Raw genomic sequence first — 17,651 nt, 5'->3', positions numbered from 1 at the left:
GATGGTAAAGATTTTAAAAAAGAGACAGAAAGGACCAAATAAAACCCATTAAAAGTCAAATAAATAAAGATGAATTTATCTATTATTGTAATTTATATTTAACATATTAATTTGCTTATTTATTCTGTCATCTAAAATGAGAAATAGTAATAGTGATGACAGCCATAACAAGCAACGCTCACTATGTAGGTATTATTAATAAAAAATGCACAGTGCCCCACAGATATAATTTATTCTCATTTTATGATTTTAAAAATCAGAGATGCAAACTCATCAGGGATAAAAAAAAGTGACAAAGATGGAGTCATGATGAGAGGATTCGCGAAAATGTAGAATGCAGTCAGTGAAGTTGCGTTAAACAAAAACTTGTTCAGAGTGGATTCTGACTAAGGTACAGTAAACACCTCTGATTGGTCATTGCTTTTAACAGAGATGCCTGTGATTGGCTACAGTCCTCAATGCTGAAAAAAACAAAAACATGTTGGAAATAGAAAAAGTGTTTTAAAAGCAGTCGCACACACATGGAAACCTACCTCCCACCACCATTTTAAAAACCTGCCGGATCTACACAAATCACACACATGACCTGTTTTGGATTCAAATGGCGAATTTCACCAAAAGGTGACAAGTTTGCATCCCTGAAAAATTATCTCCAGTTTAGCACAAATAACTAAGAACAAAGTTAGTTTTCCACGGTTTAGTTTTCTACACACAATAAGCATGCGGGTTGCAGTTAGCACACAAACTGCAAACCATACGTTGGAATAGATACAGAACGAACTGAATAGATTTTGGGCAAATGCAGTATTGTTAGTATAGGGGTGAGTTCGGTTCACTCTATATCTATAGCCTTTATACCTTCGATCTCCATAGAGACTTCAGTAAAAAGCTCCTCCTCCATCTGATGCTGGGCTATAGAGGCACATCAGCTTTTACATAGACATATGAAATCCTGACTATGCATAATACAAGTTAATAAAACGGTATCTTACCCTCCTCATCAGACACATCCAGAACTTCTGTCATTGTCTCTGGAACGTTCATTTTGTGTTTCTCTGTCACCGTCTACAGTAGTTGAAATAAACAAGGCATTCAACATTCACACTCTACTGTTTATGCATACATCAAAAATCCTTAATATGTAAAGTCAAGGATACGTACGGTTGTTGTTGTGATTATTTCCTCAGTAACAACTTTCAGAGTGTCCACCACTGAGATGTACCCCAGACGTTTAGCAATAGAGAGTGCTGTGTTACCATTCTGAGAGAAAATGAGTGTGAGGTTAGAGGACAGGGATACTGTACAGTATTAATATCATTTCTGTAAGTACGAGTGTGTCCCTCATAGGGTTGGGTACCGAGACCCGGTTCCAATAGGGAACCGGTTCCGACGTAAACGGTAGTAACCAGACCGATAAAGAACGAAACTTTCGGTGCCTGATTTCGGTGCCTGACGTTTTTTACCGCCCCCTATAAAACATCTCGCGGCACGAATGATCCAATAACATCTCCAGTTAACCAGCAGAGCGAGCATTAATTTAGTTCGTTTGTTAAATAAGAGGCGATTTTGCGCTGAAATGCGTTTTTTAAATCAAGTGATCAAAGTGCTCGTTGCCGCTGCGATCAGTGGCGCGGATACAGTGTTTTCTCTTGTGGCTCGCGCACTGTCACTCGGACGCGCGCTTCGTTGCGGAGATCGATCTATTTATGAGGCGCCGTCTATATGATTATGTGCGCGGAGAGTTTGTGTGTGTGTGTGTGTGTGTGTGTGTGTGTGTGTGTGTGTGCTCGCGTCTCAGATGAGTATGCGCGGATATTTCCGCGCGTCTCGTGTGTGTAGAGTTTGCGTGTTTGTGCGTGAGCGACTTTAGATGTGATGTTGAGCATTTCATATTAGTTTGAGCATTCAGCAGTATACATGTATGACTACTTAGTAGGCCTATGTGTATGCAAGGGTTTCATATGTGCGTGAATGAAGTTTGATTTAAAGAGATACTCCACTTTAAAATGAAAATTCTGTCATCATATACTCACCCTCATGTTGTTTCAATTCTTTATGAATTTCTTTCTTCTGCTGAACAGAAAGGAAGATATTTAGAATAATATCAGTAACCAGACAGTTTCTGGTCTCATTTACTTACATAGTATTTTTTTTCCTACTAGCCTATGGAAGTCAATGAGACCAGAAACTGTCTGGTTACTGATATTATTCTAAATATATTCCTTTCTGTTCAGCAGAAGAAAGAAATTCATACAGGTTTGAAACAACATGAGGGTGAGTATATGATGACAGAATTTTCATTTTAAAGTGGAGTATCCCTTTAAGCCCTAGACGACGCCTATCTATTCATTCTGGTGAAATCACAAATTATAATGGACACAAAGTGTCCCTGCTTGATATACAACCACTGATGAGCATAATCGTAAAAAAAAAAAAAAAAACTACGAATGCGGATTAGAACCCAAAACCTCTGACACGCCTGACTAAAGTTCAAGTTCAGCTGCCAGTGTTCCTCTTCGGATAAGTCTAATATTTTAATGCCAACTGCAAATCTTGCATATCAAGTATGAAGTATATCAATATCAAGTATATTTATATGAGGCTATACTGTGTGTGTTAAATATTTCTGCTCAGTGTCAGATATTTCTCTGTTTTGTAAAAGTCATAATATGAGAAGACAAAATTTTGATGTTAACTCAAGTGTTATCGGCTACATCAGTAGCCTTTTAAACAGCACAATTTTTCATTTAATCAGAAATCAGAAAATCTTTTTCAGAAAATCACACACACACACACACACACACACACACACACACACACACACACACACACACACACACACACACACACACACACACACACACACACACACACACACACACACACACACACACACACACACACACACACACACACAGAGGTATTATTTTTTTGATAAAGTGTGTGCGGTTTAGTTTTGTTAAGTACCGTTTCAAGAACCGTTTAAGCACCGGAACCGTTTGAAAAATACCGAGTAGGTACTGGTATCGGATAAAACCCAACCGATACCCAACCCTAGTCCCTCACCATGGTGACGGCATTAGGCTTGGCCCCATGCTGCAACAGGACATTGATAATGTGTGTGTTTCCCTGCTGAGCAGCTTGGTGAAGTGGTGTGTAGCCGTTCTGAAAAAAAAACAAAAAAAACCTCAATACAGTAAACTATGAAAGCTTGTTTCTGACACGGAATAAAACAATTTAAAAAATAATTGCGACTTTTTATATCAATTCTCACTTTATTTCTCGCAATTCAGAATTGCTTGATAAAACTCGCAATTGCAAGGAATAAAGTAAGAATTGTGAGATATATACTCGCAATTGTGAGTTATAAAGTCAAATTCTAACTTTTTTTCACAGAATTGTGAGTTTATATCTCACAATTCTGACTTTATAACTCGCAATTACGAGTTTATATATTACGCAATTCTGAGGAAAAATAAAAATCTTACAACAGAATTGTTTGATAAAAAGTCACAATAAAATATTAAGCTTATAAATAAAAAATAAAAAATAAAAATAATAATACAATAAGTAGATAAATACCAGCATGCTTGTTGTGTATAAATTAATTCATAAAATAAAACAATTGCAGTACTTTTAAAACCAATCACAGATATCAGCAACATCCATCTATTAATTCAATCATAGTATAATAGTTTATTACATAATTATTAATTTGGTTATCAAGTCACATAATGAAAGAATTAAAAAAATATAAATATATTAAACTCTTACCTTAGTTTTTGAATTGACATTAGCGCCATTTTGCAAAAGGAAATTAACCGTTTTTACATTTCCATAGTGACAAGCAACAATAAGAGGAGTGTAGCCCAACTAGAAGAAACAACCAAATTTCACATTAGCTGAAATGTAACATATCTTGACACTTTCTTTCCAAATTATTATTTAAAACAAGTAATAAAAACTCAGTGAGTGTTTTAGCGCAATTTTCTCACGTCATGGGATCACAACACTAAGAGATAGTAAATCTTTTCCTGGATTTTTTTTGTGCGTTCCCGAGATTAGACCTTCCTTAACATAATGCCGAAAACCCGAAGTCTCTAGGTGGTCTGGTTGAGGAGTAGATAGAAGTGCAAGATTGGTGCGCACAGACAGAACAGAAATCATGAGTTAACAATCGCAATTTTGTCCGGTGGAAAATTGCGCTAAAAAATACAGTAAAGAACCACAATAATATAAAACTACGAGTCATGCTTACTTTGGTCTGCTGGTCTATGTTGGCATCGTGCTTGACGAGTATTTCAGCCACATGCACTCTGTCCTCCTGAGCAGAGAGGTGAAGAGGAGTAAGACCACTCTGAAAAAGAAAAAGAAAAAAGAAATTATGAACCAACTCATGTTTATTGCATGGCTCTCTGGAATACTTCTTTCTGATTGGTCACTTGCTGAATTCTACACACGAATATTTTTTTTTTTTTTGTGGCCCTATTATATTAGCAAATGGTTTCTTTCTACTAATTTGCTAATGCACAAGTGGATTGGAGATAACAGTACTAGTAGCACAGTCGGAATAAAAAAGTCGGAATGAATTGGCCATTGTAAGGGGTGGTTTAAACCTTTTGTAATCCAATCTATAGGACATATAAACATTTGATCGGGCAAAAAAAAAAAAAAAAACCTGTAAAATTCTGCGCATGTGCAATGATGTAGAAATGGCTTAATGATGTTGAGACACAGTGATGTTGTTGGAAAAAAAAAACTGATGTTGTTGAATCGAATACAGTGTAATAAATGACTGTCGTGTCATTCTAAAATTCTCATTCCACTTATCGTCTATGAAGTGCTGCAGGAGAATGTCGACCCAGTAGTACTTGCTTCGGACTCTCATCCACAGATGTGTTGTTTTGGGGATGGGAAATGGTGTTTTTACAGCTTGATAAATACAAGCAGCACAGCACAAAGCTTCATATGCTCGTCGTCTCCCAATCAGGACCCGAAATAGATAAATATTAAGTCTGCTTTTTAAAACAAAGAAAAGAAGCGATGGCAGGATGATGATTTGTATGCGCCAACAGCGGGATACTCTGTATATTCGTGCAGTGTGCTCATGTCAAAAGATCAAATCCCATTTGAAGCTTGTGTGTTATAAACGCGCACATCAACCCGATCACTTAATTTAGCGTTCATGTCTGATTTAATTCTGATTAAAACAAAAAAAATTCCATGTAAACGTAGCTAGTGTCAACATTTAGTCAGTTTGGATGAAAAAAATATGGTAAATAAGTTCAGGGTATCACTGAAGGATTTTTAAAATCAAATTTAAGGCTTTTATAAGGCATATATATATAGGCCTATAAGATTTTATTCATTTCAGATTTAATTAATTCATAGCCTTTTAAAGTTTAATAATCACATTAGCCTAAGCCATATCGTGATTCCAGCACATTTTGTCTAAAATTGATAGCTCAGTGGTTTTTATAGCCATAGGCTGCACAATGCTGTGACATTTTCAATGAAAATTCATTGATTGGTTAGTGTGAGTGATAAACACTGACTCATGTTAACCGTTCCAAGATGGCAGATGCTTTGACGTGTCTGGAGCGGTCGAATGTGGAATCTACGTATACATCTCTATGGCTCTAGATCTCACCTTAGTGACAGCATTGACGTGTGCACCCCTCTCCAGCAGTAGGGAAGCCATCTCTGTGTGCCCCTCCTGAGACGCCAGGTGTAACGGACTCACACCCTGCTTGGTCAATGCATTTGTCTCTGCTCCATACTGAAGCAGCGCAGAGGCAATCTGAGTCTGGTTCTTCTTCGACGCAATGTGGAGAGGTGTATAGCCATTCTGCACAGAAAGAGATTAACACAAACCATCAGGAAATACATTTTTGTGGTTTTGCTGGATTCAGCGACAGATATTTGTCATTTTTCAATCAATTTAAGATTAGCACCTTAGCAGTAGCATGAGGTGAGGCCCCTTTCTCCAAGAGCATCATCGCCACCTGCTGGTTATCATAGTGAGCAGCTACATGCAGAGGTGTCAGACCGTACTGTTTCAGAAAGACAAATATAGATAGAAAATGGCAATAATGAACACATCTTTTCTAAATAAAAAATTGGTAGCACTTTATTTTGATAGTCCACCTTTGGCACTCTACTAAATATAAGTAACTTTGCAACTACATGTCAACTACCAGTCATAAGAGAATTAGACTGTCTGCTTGAAGTCTCCCTGTGGTAAAAAATAATCAAGCTTTTAATGTTGTTTATATGTCTATGTGGTGTTTTTAATATGCTTTAAGACAAACCATGTGCAAATTCATAAGTAAGCACCATTGCTGATTATTTTCTCCTTAAAACTGCAGTAAACCACCCAAAAACAGTCTCAAAATTGCGGTTTGAAATCGCCGTGTTTCTGATGTCAAAAGCTACCTTGTAACCAATCACGTCAACTTGTGATCGTCAAAGAGTGGATCTCTGAGCTGGTGTGAGTGAGTGAAGGCGGGGCTAATTTGCATATTCATAGAACCGCGTATACTTCAGTGACATTCAAGCTATTTCAAGGCATAAAAACATGTTTTTTCAAGGAAAAAACATTTCAACATTTCATTTTGGTGATCAAAGGTGAGTTTTAAGGGATAAAATTACTACAGGGGGACTTTAATATCTGCTAACACTTTATTTTGATGGTTCCCCAACAGACTTTGCAAGTAAGATAGCTTAACAGTCTACTAATACTCTAATGAGAGTTAACATAATGTGAGTAGTGTAGTTGAGTAGGTGATTAAAGTTTTGACTTTTACCTTTCCAGAATCATCAAGAAGTGCTCTTTTCTGTAGGAGGAGTTTTGCCACATCCAGGCTTCCATACTTAGCAGCAACATGTAGAGGAGTAAAACCTTTCTATTAAGGGGAAGGATATTTATCTTTAGTTAAATACATACAAATACATACACTATTGTACAAAAATGCGTGGTCTGTAAGATTTTATATATATTTTTAAAGACAATAATACTTTTACTCAGCAAGGGCACAGTAAACTGATCAAAAGATTTCGATTTCAAATAAATGCTGTTCTTTTTTACTTTATCAAACAATCCTGAAAAAAAGGATTAAAGGCAAAAAAGGCAGCACAACCATTTTCAAGTGTGGTAATGATAATAAGAAATATTTCTTGAGCACCAAATCAGCATATTTTAATGATTCATGACGGATCATGCGGCACTGAAGACTGGAGTTCTGATGCTGAAGTTATTTGAATATGTAATAATATGTCACAACACAATACTACGGTTTTTACTATATTTTTTAATTAAATAAATGCAGCCTTGGTGAGCATAAGAGACTTATTTCAAAGACATAAAAAAAAATCGACCACAAACTTTTGAATGCTAGTTTATATACAAAATAATAGGGTAGGTGAACTAACATTTGATAATATATTTGAATGAGGGTCTGTATTTTGTTTCACAGAAATGCCTGCAGTCGCACCTTCGTGGAGAGCGAGTGAGACGCTCCGGCCTCCAGCAGCACCTCAGCCGTTTCCACCTGCCCTTCACGAGCGGAGATGTGCAGAGGTGTGTATCCATTAGTGGTGGAAGCATCAGGGTGAGCCATGTGCTGCAGTAACAGCTGCACGATCTCTGTCTGACCCAGGCGAGATGCAATGTGAAGGGGCGTCTGATCCTCCTGGAGGGAGAAATCAGATAGAACGAGTGAGAGAAATACAGATATAGGATATGTTTAAATCTCTATTTGTGGTCATTAATATCTGTATTTTCGCTTTCTTCGGTAAGTGTTTTTATTGACTCACTCTGGCCATGGCATCCACCAGAGCGCCGTTCCTTAGCAAACATCGCACCACCTCCATCTGTCCTGCCCTTGCAGCCATGTGCAATGCTGTCTCACCACGCTGAGGACAAACATAGTCAGTAATACAGGAGATGCAACGCTGTGTAGGCCTTTTACTTAATTTAGAGGAGAGAACAAAGGACTGGAAATTATTTAGAGAACTTAAAAATGTTGCAAGCTGATACCGCAAGCATAAGCTTGTGCCAAAGCATGAGCTAATCCACGGCTCTGACACTAGGGTGTGCGATACGTATCGTCTATGATAATATTGTGATTGTTGTATTAATGATGTGCGAGCTGGCATTATCGAGTATGTCACTCACTTCACAAAAAAAATGTTTTCAGAGTCCACGCATTCACTGTGTGATGAAGCCTTTTAAAACGCAGCAGCGAAAATAGTTACAAAACAAAGCAGAACCAATGGGCATCTCTGAGCAACCCAGCTAACAGGAACGTTTCTTAGATTGTTGGCTAACATTCTGGCAAGGTTCTCTCAAAGTTATGATTAACATTTTTCTAGTAACATGAATAGAATATCTGTTCAAATCTATCTGGTCTTTAAAAAACATTGTTTATACATTTTTTTCTGAAACGTTTTAGTTGGATGTTCATATAATGTTTTTTAAATGTTACTACTTATTCCGGAACGTTCAGAGAACTTTCAGAAGTAACATTCCCTTAATGTTTGAAGCATTATAAAATTTTATGTTCAATGCTTAACGTTTGTATAACCAAAAGCTTTTTTTTTATAAACATTTAAAAAACTGAATGTTTTAAATGTTCAGGGAAAATTTTCATAACTTAATGTGAACGTTAGCAAAACGTTCTTATAATAAATAGAATAGACAGACAGACAAAGCAGTGTTTCATTACTGAATGAATCTCTTGGTTTAAGTTTCATATTTTAAAATATAATTATTTCATATTTCAATTTTAACATTTTTATTTTTTTAACAATCTCACAATATTATTATACAATTGTAATTGCAGTGTAGATACATGTGACATCTGATGTTAATACATCTATCTGCTACTTGAGATGCAGCTTCTGTGTCATTTATGCAGTGCAAAAATGTTTGATTTTGTTGATTTTGATTTCATTTCACAGGTAACAGCCCTATAGTGTCTTATTATTCTAATTGAATTTATTGATTAAATCTAAGAATTTGTCATAAAAGATTACGCATTTAATAAGGTTACAAAAAATGGGCTTCTAAAGGTAAAAATGTCCCTGGAAATCAATTTAGGGAGTCACGCATTGCCCCTTAATGGAAAGGTTAATTTGTGTCACAGTAATTTGTGTCCCAAATAAAAAGATTTGTGAGTAAGCTCCACAAAAGGCCTAAACTAGCCAAGGTACCGCAGCACAAAAACACATTTCGACAAAATTCCAGAAAATCCCCCTTTTTTTGGTCAATATTGCACACCCCTACTAGAAAAATTAAGAAATATATGGTACAAAATGTCCATCATGATGATTATGTACTCACAATATTACAGACATCAGATGAGGCTCCATTCTGTAGCAGCAGGAGAACGATATTGAGGTGCCCCATAAATGCTGAAACATGGATTGGTGTCAGGCCGGACTAGGGAGAAAGAGAGGAGAGTGAAATACAGGAGCTAAAATACTGAGCAATGAATGAGCAAACACCGGTTGAGTTAGCAGGTCAACAAGAGGAACCAATCTTCAATAAATGTAAGCAAATGAAATCCACTCTTATTCACATTCATATTATTTTGGCAGACACTTTTATTTTAAGCGATTTACATTGAATTCAATGTATATATTTTTGCAGTTCATGCATTCTCTGGGAATCAAACCCATGACTTTGGCATTGTTAGTGCCATGTTCGACTGTTTGAGCTACGGTAATAATTAGACTCTACAAAATTGAATTATTAAACTCTACAAAGTTACATGGCAAATTAGATATTATCCATCGTATGCGAAGTAGGGCACACATACTACCAAGACTCTCACCTCAGTGATGGCTTGGATTGAGGCGCCGTATTTAACCAGCAGTTCCATGACTTTCACTCTGTTCTTCTTGCAGGCAATATGCAGAGGTGTGAAGCCATTCTGAAAAAAAGAACATAAACATATTTAAATACATCACTAGCTATGTTTCAATCCAAAGTTGCTCATTTTACCTATGCACTGATTTGGAATATTGCATAAAACATTTGGGAAATGTTGTGGTGGAGACCACCTAAACTGAGACCAAGTCCAGAGTGTGTTGAGATCAAGACAAGAACAAGATTTTGAGGGGTTGGGACTTGGGACCAAGACAAGACCAAGGCAGGGCGAGACCGAATCAAGACCAAGACCAGACCAGCACTCGTTACATTTCAATTATAATTATACTGGAAATTATACTTTTAAGTGAAAACCAAAACCACCAGTAGGTGGTGTCAAATCACTTAATGAGTGAGTCACGATTTGTTCAAAGCAGCAGATTCATTCTGTAAAGGAACACTGCTGTATTCCTTGGAAATACACATTTCTGCTATGATTTTGTTTGGAACCATTTTTGTTGCTAAAATAGCAAAAACTTAGTTACTTAATATTAACTTCTTGTTTATTGAAAATTTGTATAAAATCAATTTCATGTTTGAAATCATGCTCATATTCGTGAAAACAGCTCTCTTGCTCTTGTTATAATGCTTAATTACATCATAAGTTATGATATAAAAAACAAGATCTAGAACTTTTTTGCAATCATATCTTAATTATGTTGGGCATTAATTTGGGCATAAATAATTTTGGTAATTAAATCAAATTAAATAAAACTAATTTCTGACAATTCCCCAGTAATTACTGACCCAGCACAACAGTAACAAGTTATTTATTGTATCTGAAGCAGGAAGTTTTTCATCCAAATCTCATTAATGATTCTAACAAATAAATAAGACAATCCGCCAGCAATTTAGTGATATCCACGCAGTTGTGGTCTTGAAATAAAATCACAAGTCCTTTAAGTCTGAGACCAGGACAAGACCAGGTACAAGTGCGGTCGAGACCGAGACAAGACTGAGACCTTCAAAAAATGGTCTCAAGTACTACAACACTACATTTGGGTAACAAATTATACTTTAGAGTTATAGTTTAACCAACAATTGCGAATAAAGCACTGTGTTTAAGAGAACAAAATCACCAATTCATGGAAAAACACTGACATGTTATCTTGTGTTCTGAGGCGGATGCTTGGTGTTTGGGAAGGCAATTGTGTGGCAGTTCTGGGATGAAAAAATACCCAACCATTTCCAGACTTTGGCTCAGGCATTTTTAGAATGACCAATCTAACATTTGAGATACTGTGCAATGAAGTTAGTCCACTAGTTGTTCCAGTTATCCAATCACATCCTATGTTGAGTTAAAGTTTGTTGCTGCGCATCAAAGGATTTATTCTGTAAATGTGTTTCCATTGTTGTTTATGCGCATGTCTTCTTAACAGATAAAACATTATGAGCACATATTTATTTTATGCAATTCTTTTTAATTTATGGCATTTCCATCCAGTTTTTTTGTTTTGTTTTGTGATAAACCAAAATTTGCATAAAAATAAGTGGATGGAAACATACTAATGCTGATTGACAAGATGCACATTCATTTTACCATATTTTAAAGACAAAGAATTACCAGTGCTCTAGCATTAGGATTTGCTTTCTTATCCAGCAGTAATTTTGTGACTCTGTAGTGACCACAGTGGGCAGCAACATGAAGGGCGGTCAGGTAGTCCAGTGTTACATCATCAACCGGTGCCTTGTGTTGCAGCAGGTGTTTCACACACTCGACGTGATCACCCTGAGCAGACATGTGCAGCGGGGACAGTCCGTTCTGTGTGTGGTGAAATACAGAGAGAGAAAAAAACAGATCAGCCTCAGATCAAAAAGTGCTGTGGTGGCACCATGGAGCAGTAATACTATGAGATGATGATGAGACAATTATATTATATGATTACCATATTCATGTACCATAGTGATAGCACACTACTTTTATTTTTTTAAAGGAAATTATTACCTTTATCAAGCAAGGATGCATTAAATTGGTTACAGTAAAGACGTGTGTGTGTGTGTGTGTGTGTGTGTGTGTGTGTGTGTGTGTGTGTGTGCGTGCGTGCGTGTGTGTGTGTGTGACTTGAACGTGAATGCACACTTACTCATGGGGACTCGTTTCACAGTGGGGACCTAAATTGAGCAGTTAGACATTAGTAGTTTTTAGGAAGCACTTAAAAACGTATGGTTACCTTGGTCCGTGCCAGTATGGGAGCTCCTTTTTCAAGCAGTATTTCCACTGCAGTGTCGTGTCCACTTCTGGCAGCACAGTGCAGAGGTGTTAGGCCATCCTGTTCAACAGAGAGAAGACAAAAACAGTCAAACAGCATATACAAAAACTCACACATATAAATGTACATGCACAATGTATTATTAAACCAACTTGCACAAATCCACATGAAACACCCATCCAACTGCTGCTACCATTTTTTTTTAAACTTAAAACAGTATGAATCGGCATTAGTAATTTTATTAATAGCATTGCTCATAAAATGCTATTAATTTCATATACTGAAGTACATTTAAAGGTCCTGTTATATGCCCCTTTTCACAAGATGTAAAATAAGTCTCTGATGTTCCCAGAGTGTGTATGTGAAGTTTGAGCTCAAAATACCCAAAAGATAATTTTTTACAGCATGTTTAAATTGACATTTTTTGGGGCTCAGAAAAACGAGCTGTTTCAGTGTGTGCCCTTTAAATGCAAATGAGCTGCTGCTGGACGACCCAGGGGGCGGAGCTTCATGAGCTCGCGCTCAGTCTGTCAGGACAAATTCATCTCACGGAATGATGATAATATCAGAAACTCTCAGTAACGGCGTTCATTTCGAGTCGGACAATAATGCCTACAGAGTCAGAGTGCTGTATAGAGATGAAACAGGTATTGTTTAGTAGTTTAATTACGGTTATTATAATGTATTTGTCATCTGCTTGTATGTATCCATTATTTATTAACAGCCTACAAGTCTGCTGTTTCGGACCAGGTCCGAATGATGATCAAACATGAACTGATGAGTTTAATAAAGTTTATTGTACATCACACAAAAGATGAAGCGTCAGTTTTACTTCAGAAAATCACCGTAAGAGCTGAGTAAACACAGTAGCCTAAGTTATAAGAAGTGCGCAAGTAGCCAGTAGAGTTGAGGGAGCATTCCTGTGGGCGGAGGTTAGTCTAAACACGGTTCTGGTGATGTCACTAATGAAGGAAGTAGAGGGGTGTAGTCCAATCGAGCCGTTTTATGTAGTCAACTTCTGTTAAATAAAATATCTCGCTTGGCATTGAACTTTGAGCTTTATAATTTTACAGATATTATTTATACTCTAACAACAACATTACACACTAACTAAAGTTTGAAACATGGGATCACGTAGAACGGGACCTTTAATAATTGTTTCTCTAAACTGCTGTTAACAGTACAGGTAGAGGGCGCTTGTTTTACAGCATTTTGATGGAACAACAGTATTGATACTCACCCTGGTCTTGGCATCAATCTGAGACCCCCTATCTAGCAGCAGATCAATCATGTTGGTATTTCCTCGTTTGGAGGCCACGTGGAGAGGGGTTATCCCATTCTAAACAAAACAGTACATCTTTTAGGATAGATTATTTATTCATACTTGCGGGGGTGGGGGTTGGGGGGTTAGTGAACTAAACCATTAAACCAAGAGACTGTCTGCTCAAATCCAGGGAAAGTAAAAGATGAATTGCAACTTTTTGCTTCATATATGTGAAATCTGATAGTATATGAAATTTGTGTTACACTAAACGACAATTCATTAGATCGACTGTGACAAAATCTGATTAAAGGTGGTATCAGTGATTTCTGGCCCAAAAATATTTTTATCACATTCATCTAATCTTTCCTAACGATCCGCTAGCTGCCCGCCCCATAAGCATGCCGTCAAAAAAACGCGTCTCTGTAGGCAGCCTAGGCTCCGAGATCTGCACACAAAAACAAATGGTTTAGCCAAACACTCAAAACCAAAACAAATAGTGTTCCAACCAATCACCGACAGGGGGAGGGTGTTGTGAGGTTTTGAGCCAGCTTTTTCTTCAGCTCTGACTTCGCGTGCAGCCGTGCATGAGCACAAAACCTCACAACACCTTCCCCCTGTCGGTGATTGGTTGGAACACTATTTGTTTTGGTTTTGAGTGTTTGGCTAAACCATTTGTTTTTGTGTGCAGATCTCGGAGCCTAGGCTGCCTACAGAGACGCGTTTTTTTGACGGCATGCTTATGGGGCGGGCAGCTAGCGGATCGTTAGGAAAGATTAGATGAATGTGATAAAAATATTTTTGGGCCAGAAATCACTGATACCACCTTTAACTGTGCACATCAAAATTTTCCCTGTAGAAGGATATTTTACCAAAACATGATAACTGTGTGATTTCTGTGAATAACATCTTATATATCAGTCTGTTTCTTACAGAAAGATATTGCATGGATTTAGAAGACTTTTCACAGACAAGGCTTAAGTCTAATTTCAGACTAAAATGCATTTTTGAGCTGTTTTAATGTCTTTAAATATGTCAGTGCCATTGTTTTGATGCACACAAGTTATGTTTTTTTCTAAGGCATGTTTATAAAAGCTACTTAAATGTCCTAATTGAACCAAGGCCTAATCCTGGCTTAATCTAAGCCCTGTCTGTGAAACTGCTTTATATAATAATTTGTCTAATTGTAAGTAATGCATCCAAAATCCTAGTACATTGAGTAAGGCAAAAGGACTTGGACAATATATATTATTTGTATGAGGTGTAGAATCACAAAAAGTATGCTATAATAGACAATATAACTTTTTTAGGTTTTAGATCATACCCTGGCTGTGAAGTCTACAGCCGCCCCTCTGTTGAGCAGCAGCGTGGCCACATTAACATTACCGTAGTGAGCAGCAATATGCAGAGGAGTGAAGCCACTCTGTTAGACAATGGAATAGCATTGGGATAAAAGAAGGGATAGAACAAGGGAAAGAGGAAAACAGAATGAAGTTAAATTTGCTAGTGCCAGTCTTCCAGCTAAGTTAAAACATCCATCATCCATAATCTTCCATGCAGCATTCCAATGAATCATCACATTTGTGCTAAAACTTAACAGAAAGAAAAGAATGGCAAAGTAAAAGAAGTGTCTGGATTCTCATCTGCTACCAATGGATCCAACTCACACCATGCACTAGAGTGAATAAAAAGTAAAATTTTTGATGAAATAAGAAACAGAAATATTAGATTTGCACGTTATAATATACGAGCACATTCCCAGTGTCATGAGAGAGAGATGAGAAGTTTCTCAGTGACAATGAAAGAAAGAAAAAGATGATGAACAAAATATCTTAACAAATGTTAGTCAGCAACTACTCACTACATATTACTAAAGATGAATGTATAGATAGGAAATTGGCATTGTCTGTCTTACTGAGTTTGTTTGATGGTGCCATTGTTTTCTTACCTTTCCATTCTGACAGACATGGTGCAATTTAAAAAACAGAATTAACAAAAAGGTGCAGCAAAATGTGACCGAGAGACTTCTACACAGACAGTGAGAGTGACACATGCACAATTAAGAGTTAAAAGAACACTCCACCGTTTTTTCATATTAAACTATGTTATTCCCTTAACTAAGACGAGTTGATACATACCTCTCGTCTCAGTGCGTGCACTCAATCGCTCTGGCGCGCGGCGACACTTTGATAGCACTTAGCTTAGCCCAGTTCATTCATTAGGGTCCAAACAGAGATGAAGTTAGAAGCGACCAAACACCTCCACGTTTTCCATATTTAAATACAGTTACACGAGTAGTTACACGACCAAGTATGGTGACACAAAATAAAACGTGGCTCTTTTTTAAGGGGGTAAAAAGGATAACTGTAATGTATGGCGGAATAGCATTTGGGAGCACTTCGACTCAGCGCAGTAAAAAGTCACGTTGGTTCTAATGACAGAAGTAAGAGGGAGAGGGGGAGAGGATTTTCCAGGCTTGACTTGCTCCCAAGTTCTATTCCGCCATACATTATAGTTATCCTTTTTACCCACTTAGAAAAGAGCCACGTTTTATTTTGTGTCACCATACTTGGTCGTGTAACTCCTCGTGTAACTGTATTTAAATAGGGAAAACGTGGAGGTGTTTGGACGCTTCTAACTTCATCTCTGTTTGGACCCTAATGAATGAACTGGGCTAAGCTAAGTGCTATCAAAGTGTCGCCGCGCGCCAGAGCGATTGAGTGCACGCACTGAGACGAGAGAGGTATGTATCAACTCGTCTTAGTTAAGGGAATAACATAGTTTAATATGAAAAAACGGTGGAGTGTTCCTTAATTTAAACGTCTGTTTAGCCTGTTAGTAAAATCATAAGTGGTATTAAATAACATAATGAACCTGATCAAAACATCATGATGAGCAAGAAACACCCATACATTTTGAGAAAACAGTGTTGCACTAAAATAAAAACAACAATGTGTCATGCACTACATTTAAAGGGACAAGACTCTACTCTTCCCATGCACTGTAAAAGAAAGATTCAATGTAAAGTAGCACATTAGGCGAATGCAGGATTCTGTTGAGAATCTTAATACCTCTGTAGTCCTGTTGACCATCATCTGAGGAAAAAACATGGTATTTTTATTAATATGGCTTTTTTAAAAACTTTTTTTTACATTTTTATCTTAAAAGGAGCAATCCAAAAGCATGACTATAATTCAGTGAAGGAAAAAAAAAAAGCCAAACAAGTGTTCTAATATCAATCTCAATAGCTTAAAGAACCTCAATGAAAATATCTGTGACAAGACTAATTCATTAATAAATAAATCCTTTTAAAATAATTGTGCACAGTGACATTAAAAATATGATTACCATATTGATATACCATGGTATTTTGCAGGCCTGTAAAACTCTAAGGCTTGGTTTCACAGACATGGTTTAGATTATGCTAGGATTAGGCCTTAGTTTAATTAGGTTAAATTTACCATTACTGGTGTGCATCTTGAGACAAATAAATGGCTCTGACATATTTTAAGATATGCCAGTGCAAGTTGCTTTCAGTTAAAACAGCTCAGACATGCATTTTAGTCTGGGACTAGGCTTAAGCTTTGTCTGTGAAACCAGGGGTAAAGTTCAAAGAACACCATGGTACAACGATATTCTACATGTACCCAATAAAAAAAAACACCATTACTATGCTAAATTTTCAAACAATACAGGATACTATCATGACACCATGTAGAGGTCTGCAATCCACGGGAAAAGTTTTGAATTGCTGAGTGTGGATGCGGAAGGGAAGATAGTAATATGTGACCCTGGATCACAAAACCAGTCATAAGTCGCACTGGTATAATTGAGGCAATAGCCAACAATCCATTGTATGGGTCAAAATTATCGATTTTTCTTTTATGCCAAAAATCATTAGGATATTACGTAAGGATCATGTTCCATCAAGATATTTTGTAAATTTCCTACCGTACATACATAAAACATTTCTATTTGTGAGTGAATGCAGCACAATCGTGAACATAAATGGACACCTTGAAAGGTGATTTTCTCAATGTTTCGATTTTTTTGCACCCTCAGATTTGAGATATTCAAATAGTTGTATCTCGACCAAATATTGTCCTATCCTGACAAATATATATCCATATTTCCATGGAAAGCTTATTTATTCAGCTTTCAGATTATGTATAAATCTCAATTTCAAAAACTTGACCCATGTGACTGGTTTTGTGGTCCATGGTTACATATGTGCACGAGAAGCGAGAGA

General features: G+C 37.0%; 1 protein-coding gene across 1 annotated transcript in view; it reads right to left on the bottom strand.

Moving 5' to 3' along the window:
- The window catches only part of ank2a (ankyrin 2a, neuronal), a gene marked incomplete at its 5' end in the record, with an annotated part of 65,141 nt that overhangs the window by 36,502 nt on the left and 10,988 nt on the right, over positions 1-17,651 (bottom strand). Inside the window, 19 exon segments of the mRNA XM_081362362.1 lie at positions 859-912; positions 993-1,065; positions 1,162-1,260; positions 3,067-3,165; positions 3,775-3,873; positions 4,259-4,357; positions 5,651-5,848; positions 5,955-6,053; positions 6,807-6,905; positions 7,494-7,691; positions 7,816-7,914; positions 9,344-9,442; positions 9,837-9,935; positions 11,496-11,693; positions 12,103-12,201; positions 13,382-13,480; positions 14,727-14,825; positions 15,351-15,359; positions 16,474-16,497. Coding sequence (XP_081218488.1) covers positions 859-912; positions 993-1,065; positions 1,162-1,260; positions 3,067-3,165; positions 3,775-3,873; positions 4,259-4,357; positions 5,651-5,848; positions 5,955-6,053; positions 6,807-6,905; positions 7,494-7,691; positions 7,816-7,914; positions 9,344-9,442; positions 9,837-9,935; positions 11,496-11,693; positions 12,103-12,201; positions 13,382-13,480; positions 14,727-14,825; positions 15,351-15,359; positions 16,474-16,497 — 1,942 coding nt within the window.

Source organism: Scardinius erythrophthalmus (assembly GCF_964197995.2).
Source record: "Scardinius erythrophthalmus genome assembly, chromosome: 3".
Lineage (NCBI taxonomy): Eukaryota > Metazoa > Chordata > Actinopteri > Cypriniformes > Leuciscidae > Scardinius > Scardinius erythrophthalmus.
The sequence above is the reverse complement of the archived record's forward strand: the minus strand, read 5'-3'. Positions and strand labels throughout refer to the sequence as shown.